The sequence below is a fragment of the Chrysochloris asiatica genome, unplaced genomic scaffold (genome assembly GCF_000296735.1).
Source record: "Chrysochloris asiatica unplaced genomic scaffold, ChrAsi1.0 scaffold00130, whole genome shotgun sequence".
In the NCBI taxonomy this organism is placed as follows: Eukaryota; Metazoa; Chordata; class Mammalia; order Afrosoricida; family Chrysochloridae; genus Chrysochloris; species Chrysochloris asiatica.
Genome location: NW_006408648.1, coordinates 6,681,912 through 6,692,806, shown reverse-complemented (window position 1 = coordinate 6,692,806; position 10,895 = coordinate 6,681,912). Strand labels below are relative to the sequence as shown.

Sequence of the window (10,895 nt, the reverse complement as noted above, 5' to 3'; positions counted from 1 at the left end):
GAATGGTTGAGTGTGAAGCTGATGATGTGCCCTGTAAACTTTCGCTCAATCCAAAATAAAAACATTTAATTAAAAAAAAAAAAAAAGGAAATACTATAGAGAGAACTGATTGTAAGGGCTGGAAATGTGAAGGTGGACGTTTTGGGGCAAAGAGAGAGGAGTGATTAACCTTACAGTCTAGGAACAGAGGTCCCTGGGACCATCGAAGGAGAAGAGCAGAGAACGGAACCCTACACAGAGAAGCAGTGATGCCAGGAATGGAGGCAGAGACAATAGCATGGGGAGATGGAGTGGCTGGAGACTTTGAACCTGGAGAGGAAGAGGGGCGGTGTGCGGACGACGGGGGATTGGAGGCAGGCTTGGGGGGTGCGTATCCTTTCCTTGGTCAATGATGCATGGAGGGGATTGTGACCATGGCCAAGGAAAAGATGTTCGACGGGATCAGTGTGAAGCTGATATCCTCCCATGAGAACTATCACATAATTCACAATAAAGCATTAAAAAAAAGAAAGAAAGAAATACTATAGAGCATATACTATGTGCAAGATGCATAGAACTACATGCATCAGCTGTGGACAGGGCAGAGTAAAAGAAACCCAATGCCCCTATTCTAATTCTATAATAAGTCAAGACAGTAATATATGCAAATAAATGAATAAAATAATTCCAACTATCAAAAAAATAAATAAAACAAATGGAAGCAATGAGGAGGTAAAAGAGCTGAACAGAAAATTTCAAGATCAGCTTGAAAAGATAAAGCCATTTTGCAGTCAATAAAATGTGTAAAGATCTGGAGTCAGAAAACCAAAAAGGAAGAAAGAACACATGCTCAGCATTTGTCAAGCTAGGGAAACAAAAATTCAAGCTTCGACTTGTATTACTGATGGATCTTGGCTGAAAGCAGAGAATATCAGAAAGATGTTTACCTGTGCTTTATTGACTACGTGAAGGCTTTCGATTGTGTGAATCATGACAAGCTATGGACAACATTGCGAAGTATGAGTATTCTGGAACACTTAATTGTGCTCATGAGGAACCTGGACTTGGACCAAGAGGCAGTTGTTTGAACAGAGCATGGGAACACTGAATGGTTTCAAATTTAAGAAAGGCATGTGACAGGGTTGTATTTTTTCACCATACTTACTCAACTTGTATGCTGAGCAAATCATCTGAGAAGCTAGGTTATATGAAGAAAAACGTGACATCAGGATTGGAGGAAGACTCACTAACAACCTGAGATATGCAGAAGATACAACCTTGCTTGCTGAAAGTGAAGAAGACTTAAAATATTTACTGATGAAGATCAAAGAGCATAGCGTTCAGTATGGATTGCATCTCAATGTAAAGAAAACAAAAATCCTCACCACTGGACCAATAAACAACATTTTTATCAAAGGAAAAAAGATTGAAGTTGTTAAGGACTTCATTCTTCTTGGATCAACTATCAACACTCATGGAAGCAACAGTCAAGAAATCAAACGGCATATTGCATTAGACAATCTGCTGTACAAGACCTTTTTTTAAAAAATGTTTTATGAATTATGTGATAGTTTACATGGGAGAATATTAGTTTTACATTCATCCTATAGTATATCATTTCATTGCTATGGTTACAATCCCCTCCATGCATCATCAACCATCCAAAGGGTATACACTATAAGCTTGACCCCCGGTCATCAGCACACAGCCCCTCTTCCTCTCTCCCCAACAGCTCCATCTCTCCACGTCATCATCTCTGCCTCCATCTTAGGCATCACTGCTTCTCTGGGTAGGGTCCCTCTCTCCGCTCTTCTCCCTTGATGGTCCCAGGGATCTCCGCTCTTAGACTGAAAGGTTAATCGCTCCCTTCCTTGCTAAAAAACGTCTACCTTTGCAATTCCAACCGTCCCAAGCAGTCCTGATAACAATTATTCACTATTGTATCACAAAAGATCCATCCGGATTTCTTTTCATCAGCTCAGCCTAGACAGATTGTATACTACTCAGTGGAGATTCTACCTTCCTCCATGCCCTCTGAATCTAGGTTCCCTCTTGAAAGCTTGTAAGCCAGTCACTTCTTGCCTTTGTAGCCACCACACTTTGGGTAGCTAATGTCCAAGTTGCCCATCCCTGTCTACTCTGTGTATGGAGGAGGTGGGAATGATCCTTGCTGTAAAGATTTGTTCCCTCTTTTGAGCTACTGCATCCATAGGTATAGGTCAAGTTCATCAAATTGTATCAGATTACCCTTTTTTCCCTCTTCTTTCTTCTGGTTGAGCTCTGATCATCTAGTCATTGAAGCCAAGATGGTATTATCTGCTAGTGGGTATTATCTGCTAGTATGGGTGTTCTTGTGCAGATGCCCTCTCTTATCAGCTGGACGCTTCACTCTCCACTCTAGTCCTTTGTGGCTATGTCACTGACTCTGGGCCCAAGAGTCCCCGGGTCTTGCCACACTGCTGGCCAACCAGGTCTTCACCCGGGTTCACAGAAGTTTATTGAACATTGTAGGGCTTAGCTTGCCGCCTCATTGCTGCTTCTCCCTCACTTCCCCTTTTGGCGATGAGCATAGTGACCAATCAGAGTGTGTATTTCCATTGAGTACAAGACCTTTTTAAAGTGATTAAGAGCAAAGATGTCAGCTTGAGGACTAAAGTGCGCCTGACCCAAAGCCATGGTATTTTTAATAACCTCATATGCATATGAAAGCTGGACAGTGAGTAAGAAAGACCATAGAAAAATTGATGCTTTTGAGTTACAGTGTTGGAGGAGAATATTGAAAGTGCCATGGGCTGCCAAAAGAACCAACAGATCTGTGTTGGAAGAAGTGTAGCCAGAGTGCTCCATGGAGGCCAGGATGGCCAAACTTCATGTTTCATATTTCGGATAGATTGTCAGGAAGGACAGGTTGCTGGAGAAGGGTATCATGTTTGGTAAGGTGGAGGGTCAGAGAAAAAGAGGAAGACCCCCCAATGAGATGGACTGGCCAAGTGGCAGCATTGATGGACTCAAGTGTGGCAACAGTGAGGTTGGCCCAGGATTCAGCAGTGTTTAGTTCTGCTGTGCATAAGGTCGGTACCGATTCGATGGCACCTAACAACAACAACAACAGCAACTTTTAATTTTTATTTAACTGTTAACATGTTTATTTCCAACAATACATTGAAGTTTACTGAGAGTAGGGATCATATTTGTTTGTTTCTGTTACACCACAACTTAGCATATATAATCATTGCACATCGCATGTGTTCAGTATATATTTATTGAGTTGAATTTAGACATTTAGTGTTTTAAATGAAGGATTTATTATTTAACCACCTATGGTTGTTTGAAAGGTAGTCATCTTTTCTTGAAATAACTAATTTTTCTCCTTTAAAAAAATCTTTCTCTTTGTTTTAATTACTCATTCTTTTTTTTTAATGTTTTATTGTTAATAATATGATAGATTACATGGGAGAACATTAGTTTTACAGTCATCCTATTGTATATCGTTTCATTGCCATAGTTACAATCCCCTCTATGCATCATCAGCCAACCAAAGGGTATACCTAACAAGCCTTCCCCCTGGTTGTAAGCACACAGCCCCTCTCCCTCTCTGGGTCTGAAGTTCCCAGCTGCTCCATCTCTCCATGTCATTGTCTCTGCCCCCATCTCTGGCATCACTGCTTCTCTGGGTAGGATTCCACTCTCCGCTCTTTTCCCTTGATGGTCCCAGGGACCTCCATTTCTAGACTGCAAAGTTATAAAATGTCTACCTTTACATTTCCAACCCTCACAATCAGTCCTGATAACAATTATTCACTATTGTATCACAGGAGACCCATCTGCGTTTCCTTTTATCAGCCCCACCTAGATAGATTGGATACTACTCAGTGGCAATTCTACCTTCCTCCACGCCCTCTGAATCTAGGTTCCCTCTGGAAAACTTGTAAGCCAGTCTCTTCTTGCCTTTGTAGCTAACCCCCACCTCACCCCACCCCCACACACACTTTGGGTAGCTAATGTCCAAGTTGCCCATCCCTATCTACTCTGTGTATGGAGGAGGTGGGAATGATCCTTGCTGTAAAGATTTGTTCCCTCTTTTGAGCTACTACATCTATAAGTGTAGGTCAAATTCATTAAATTGTATCAGATTACTCTTTTTTTCCTCTTCTTTCTTCTTCTAGTTGAGCTCTGATCATCCAGTCATTGAAGCCAAGTCAAGTGGGTATTATCTGTAAGTGTGGGTGTTCTTGTGCATTTGCCGTCTCTTTTTATCAGCTAAACGCTTCTCTCCACTCTGGTCCTCTTTGGCTGTGTCAGTGGGTACTCATCTTTTTAAAATGGATATCTGTGATTGTGGAAAGTGTAAGTAATTTTTTTTGTCAGCAGATTTTTGCTCATTTACTAATGAGGGAAAGAAATACTATGGGTAATAAAGAATATTTTTGACTAATTGTTAGATTAGCTTTGGGTTGTTGATTTGAACTTTTCCTACAAAACCTTTCTTCAGAGCTCTAATGGCTGATGTGAGCTTTTCTGCTTATCATTATTAGCCTCAGGAAATGCTTTCAAAGTAGAAATCGAAAAACCAAACCCCACTACTTTTGCGTCAATTCCTATTCACAGTACACTATATAGGATTCCTGAAACTGTAAATCATCACAGGAACAGACAACCTCATTTTTCTCCCTTTGGAGCAGCTAGTGGTTTTGAACCATCGACCCTTGTGTTAGCAACTCTCAAAGCTTAACACACTGTACTACCAGGGCTTCTTAGAAAAGAAGTTAGGAATATAGGAAATCTTCCAATTAGAAGGAGTCCTGTTGTGGCACTGGGCTTATGCGTCAGACTGCAAAGTCATTTGAACTACATGGTTCAAGCTCACCAGCTGCTCCTTGGAAACCTTATACAGGGTCACTATAGGTCGGAATCGACTTGACAGCACTTAACAACAACAACCAATTAGATAATGAGACAGAGTAATTGCATCATTAAGTTAAAATGAAAATAATTATGTATTTTGTCTCATAGATGATATCATCAAATTGAATCGAAAAGAAGGAAAGAAGCAGAATTTCCCAAGACTAAATAGAAAACTCCAGCAAAATGGTGCCCGGAAATTCAGGATGAGAGTACGGTGGGGAATCCAACAGAATTCTGGTAAGTTTTGAAAGTAACCTTTTATTTTAAAAAAACTATTATTTATGGTTTTATAGATACTCTGTTTCAGCACATCCTTAAAACATGGAAAGAAGTATATTCATTGTGATTTGTAATTTCCTCTTTTTTTGCTTAGATCTTAAAACCTAGTAAAAATTAACTTAAGTAGGTTAATACTATGTCTTATAAATAATAAGTTATTTTAAAGTCGTTTCAGTTTATAAATACTCTAAATTATATTAATGGTATGGAATTGATAAGCAGTCTTTCATTGCAGATTATGAGGGGTTTATCTATTTTTCCCAGTGAGATGTCCCTTTAATAATGTGTCTGATAGATAACTGTCCAGTTTAAATACATTCAGTGAAAGAGCATACCACTTGTTGAGGAGCAGCTTTATTACTAGAAAATTCTCTTAATTGAATTAAAGCATGCCTACCTATTACTTCTTCATAAACATTTATTTACAGCCTTGTTCTCCTCTGTCCTAGAGAGTCATTGTAAGTTGAAAGCAACTCAATGGACGTGGGTTTTTGACCTGTTATTTCCACAGAGTTATGGGAAGCAACTGCCTTTTCTATATGAAATAATTTTTAATATGTGGAGACTTACTGTATCCCACATAAAAAATGGCTTCCAGACTCTTAATCTTCTTATCTAGGACCTTCTGATTTATTCGATGGTGTTTTGTGCTATAGGACAGAAAACCATAACATCAAGGGTTCAAACCAACCAGCTGTTTCTTAGAAACCTCATTCATGGTCGCTGTGGGTCACAATCTACTCAATAATACTTAACAACAACTACAACCAAAGATGACACTCAGAATTGTGTGCTGTATATGTGATCTGACTTTAGGTTATTATTTTTGGTAATCTAGAAGCTTATTTATTTATAATCATCTTATTCCAAAATGGGTTTAGGATTTGTTGTTGTTAAGTGCCATCGAGTCGGTTCCAACCCATAGCGATCCTGTTGAGGGTTTCTAAGGAGCAGCTGGTGGGCTTGAACCACTGACCTTGTAGTTCAAACGGCTTTGCAGTCTGGCGAATTAACTTACAGAGCCACACCAGGATTCCAGGTTTAGGATAGTGGCCGTTATATGTGATTTGTTAACATTTTCAGCAGTTATATCAGTGTATTAGAATAAACCTTTTTTTTTTTTTTTACAGCTTTTTATTGTGAATTGAGTGATAGTTTACCGGGCAGATCATCAGTTTTACATTCAACCAAGCATATTTTGTTTCATTGCAATAATTACAAACCCCTCCATGCACCATCGGTTAACAGTATACAGTATATACCTCTATACCTCTATTCTCTCTTTTCTTTCTTCTTCTTCTTTTTTTTTTTTAAGGTTTTTATTGTGGATTGAGTGAAAGTTTACAGGGCACATCATCAGTTTCACATTCAACAATTCATATAACTTGTTTCATTACATTGATTATAATCCCCTCCATATACCATCAGTTAAAAGTATTTCTCTCTATCCACTTTAGCTTTTTAAAAAACACACTCAGGCATATATAATAATTTACATCTCCAAAGGGCACATTCTGCAAGTCTGCTCCTGGCCACCAGCTCTTAGTTCTTCTCTTCTTAGTTGATGAATCTAGAGTCCTCAGCCGTGCCCCCTCTCCATGCCTGCATCTCTGCCTCCATCTCTGTCGCTGCTGCTTCTCTGGATAAAGTCCTGCACTCTGCTTGTGCGCTTCTTTCTTGATGGTCCTAGGGTCCTCTGTTCCTAGACTGTAAGATTAACCACTCCCCTTTTTTTGTTACAAAACTTCTACCTTTACAAGTGTGACAATTGTGATTAGTCATGATAACAGTTATTCACTACTGAATCTTACGAATCTTATCCCCATCTCCTTTCACCAGACCAAGCATATTTTGTTTCATTGCAATAATTACAAACCCCTCCATGCACCATCGGTTAACAGTATTTACCTCTATTCTCTCTTTTCTTTCTTCTTTTTTTTTTGATGTACACAAAACACACAGAAAATATATATTCATTTAAATGACAAAAGAGCACATTTCACAAGCTAGCCTCCTGCCTCCCAGCACATAGCCTTTCTCATTCCATAGATATAGAGCCCTCGTGCGCTCTCTCTCTATGCCATTACTTCTGCTTCTGTATCTGCTGCCACTGCTTTTCTGGGTAGGGTCCAATGGTCCACTCATGCTCTTTGCTTTTGATGGTCTTGGGGTCCTATGTTCCTGGAATGAAAGATTAACTACTCCACCCTTTTTGTTTCATGGCTTCTACCTTTACAGTTTTGACAATCATAATTATCATAACAGTTGCGGTTGAATCAAAAGATTGTCCATTCTCCCCCCAGCCCCTTTCACCACACCCATCTGGACAAGAAGAAAGCTATTCAATGGGGATTCTACCTTATCCCCCTCATTCTGAAACTAAGCACACTCTTGAAAGATTGTAAGCCAGCCACTTCTTGGCTTTGTGTTGTTGTTAAGTGCCATTGAGTTAGTTCCGACCCATAGTGACCCTATATAGTGTTTCCAAGGAGCAGCTGGTGAGCTTGAACCACCAACCTTGCAGTTAAAACGGCTTTGCAGTCTGGCATATTAACCCACAGTGCCACTAGCCAATGTCTTAGGTGCCCATCCCTATCAACCCTGTATACTGAGAGGATAGACTTGATCCTTGATGTCAAGAATACTTCCTCTTTGTTGGAAATTTGTAATAATGTACACTTGCTTCCTGTATCAAACTTCTTTATCTTTCTTTTGTTGAGTTTTGATACGCAAACCATCCAAGCTAGATCAAATGGATACTATCTTCAAGTTAGGGCATTCTTATATGCTTCCCCCACTTCATATCAGCCAACCACTTCACTCTCAGCTCTAGCCCACTGTGGCTATTAGTGTCCATGTGCTTGGTAGTTCTCAAGACTCCCTACACTTCAGACCAGCCAGCCTTTCGTCATTGTCAAGGTCGACGGATGTCTGTGGAACATGGTTGAACTCAATCTATGTCTTCATTGCTACATTTACCCTACTGCCACTCACAAGTAGACCAACTCAAGCTTATAGTGTTGTTCCCTTTGAGTTTTATACCAGCAAGCTTATAGTGTTCCCTTTGAGTTTCAGTCTTGGAAGGGGATTTTCCCTGAAGGGCTAACTTTTCTTGCCTTCCTTGATGGCTCTCAGGTGAATAGTCTGCTTTGTTTACCCCTTGCTGGTCTTTCTTTCAAGAAGTATCTTCTGTTCCTCTAGCCATTCTGGGTTAGTCTGCATGTCCTTTGAAGTGTGAATGTCCCATCTCAAAGTTGTGGATGGGGATCAGGATTCCACTTAAAGCACCATACTCTACAAAGGCTTAACAAGAAGCCTATTTCACTGGGCAAATTAGAACAATTCTTTGTTCAAATAAAATCCTCATCTTTTTCACATTTATAGAAACTGTTTACCATACTAGCTCCTACGTTTTTAGGATAAGCACTCAACCTGAACGCTGGTTTAAACCACATGGTTGCCGGTCCAAACTCACCAGCTAAACCAGCTCAGAAACCCTATACAAGGTTGCTGTGAGTTAGAACCAACTTGATGGCAATATTGAAGCAACAGCAATGTTGGAAAACATAAAAAATAATTTTCAGTGGCTTGAACATTATCAATTCTTTGTTTAACAGCGTGCCAGCATGTTTTCTCAATGTCTGAAAGATTAAACCCTACCTCTCAAAGATGTATTCTTCCCTAATATATTTTTTTAACTTTTTATTCTGAATTGAGTGAAGGGTTATAGAACAGAACATCAGTCCCACATTCAACAAATTATATACTTTGTGTCATTGCAATGATTGCTGTCCACTCTATATACCACCAGTTAACAGTAGTTAACTCTAGTCACTTAATTTTTTTCCCTCCACCCACCTCCCTTCCCTAGTTTTTCTTTTAAATATATCATTTTATTTTAAAACAACATTTAAAAACAGTCACTTATTTTGAATCATACATTGTCGAAAAAAATTATTAGAAGACACATTTCATATTTACATAAAAAAATTACAGTAATTTACATCTTCTAGTTGATTCCAACCCATTAGCAACCCTACAGGACAGAATATAGAATTATTCTATAGGGAGTCCTGGTGTGGTGCTATAGGATAAGCGCTTGACTACAAATCTAGTTTGAATGGCAAGTTCGGCTGTTCAAACTCACCAGCAGCTCCTCGGAAACCTATACAGGGTTGCTATGATGGCACTCAGAAACAACAATAGAATTTCCAAGCCTGTAAAAAAATTTTGAAAAGTTTTTATTGTGAATTGAGTGAAGGTTTACAGGGCAAATCATCAATTTTACATTCAACAAATCATTGCAATGCTTATAGTCCCTTCCATGTACCATCAGTTAACAGAATTTACCTTTTTTAAAATTTTTAATGGACACCTGTTGTTGTAAAGTACCATCAAGTCAATCCCAACCCATAGCAACCCTGTGTAGAGTTTCTGAAGAGCAGCTGGTGAGCTTGAACCGCCAACCTTGCAGTTCAAATGGCTTTGCAGTCTGGCACATTAACCCACAGCGCCACACTGGTTCTCCAGTGGACACATACAACATTAAAAATATATATTCATCTAAATGTCCAAAGGGCACGTTTTACAAACCACCCTCGTGCCCGTATGCACACTGCTTTTTCAATTCATGGGCCTGTAGTCTTCTGCTGCTCTTCTGTCACTGCTTTTCTGACTAGGATCCCTCACTCCTCTCATGCTCTTCCCTCTTGATGGTCCTAGGGTCTTCTGTTCCTGAAATGACAGATTAACTGCTCCCTCCTTTTAGTTACACTTCTACATTTACAATTGTGACAACCACAATTAGTTCTGAATCACATTGAATCTTAAAATCCTGTCCCCATCATTCCCCATCCCCTTTCACCAGACCCATCTGGACAAGAGGAAAAGTATGCAGTGGGGATTCTCTCTTTTACCCCCGTAGTTCTGACACTGAGGACCACCATGAAAGCTTGTTAGTCAGCCGCTTCGTGCCTTTATAACTCCTCATTTTTGATAGCTAACATGTAAATTGCCCATCCCTGTCAATCCAGTGTACTGAGGAAGCAAGTATGATCCCTGATATGAAGAATCCTTCCCTTTTAGTTGGAATTTTTGGCAGCTTCATCCATAAGCAGAGGTCTAATTGATCAAGTTGTAGCAATTTATGCTTGCTCCCTATCAGACTTCAATATCCGATTGATTTCTGGTCAGCAATCCATCCAAGCTAGGTCAAATGGGTACTGTCTGCAAGTTTGGAAATTCTCACATGCCTCCCCCCACTTCAGACCAGCTGGGCACTTTACTTTTAATTCTAGCCCCCAGTGGTTAGGTTGGGAGTTCAGAGGTCTCGGTAAACTTCAGACCAGCCAGCCCTTCCTCTTCTCTCTCTCATCTCAAGGTCAATGGCACTCTACGGATGTGGTTAAACTCAGCCCACGTCTTCATTTCTGCATTTCCTCCACTTCCATTCACAAGTTGACCAGGGCAGTCACCAACGCGCATAAAAGGCTGTTCATGTTTTTCCTCTGAGTTTTAGTCTTGTTGTTGTTGTTAGGTGCTATCGAGTCAGAATCGTCTCATAGCGATGCCATGCACAGCAGAACGAAACAATGTCCGATCCTGGGCCAACCTCACTACCACTGCCACACTTGAATCCATCAGTGCTGCCACCTGGCCAGTCCATCTCGTTGGGAGGGGTCTTCCTCTTTTTCTCTGACCCTCCATCTTAACAAGCATGATATCCTTCTCCA

The 10,895-nt window shown here is 40.1% G+C and overlaps 1 protein-coding gene across 2 annotated transcripts in view; it reads left to right on the top strand.

Annotated features, from left to right (window-relative positions):
* FYTTD1 (forty-two-three domain containing 1) overlaps positions 1-10,895 on the top strand; it is a 67,201-nt gene that overhangs the window by 7,974 nt on the left and 48,332 nt on the right. The window contains exons 1-2 of one of the 2 annotated variants that reach the window (XM_006869382.1): positions 1,176-1,181; positions 4,993-5,121. In XM_006869382.1, the coding sequence (XP_006869444.1) occupies positions 5,088-5,121 (34 nt within the window). In that variant the 5' untranslated portion in view covers positions 1,176-1,181; positions 4,993-5,087. Of the gene's footprint in view, positions 1-1,175; positions 1,182-4,992; positions 5,122-10,895 lie in introns of those variants that run through there. The other variant, XM_006869381.1, reaches the window with a different exon arrangement.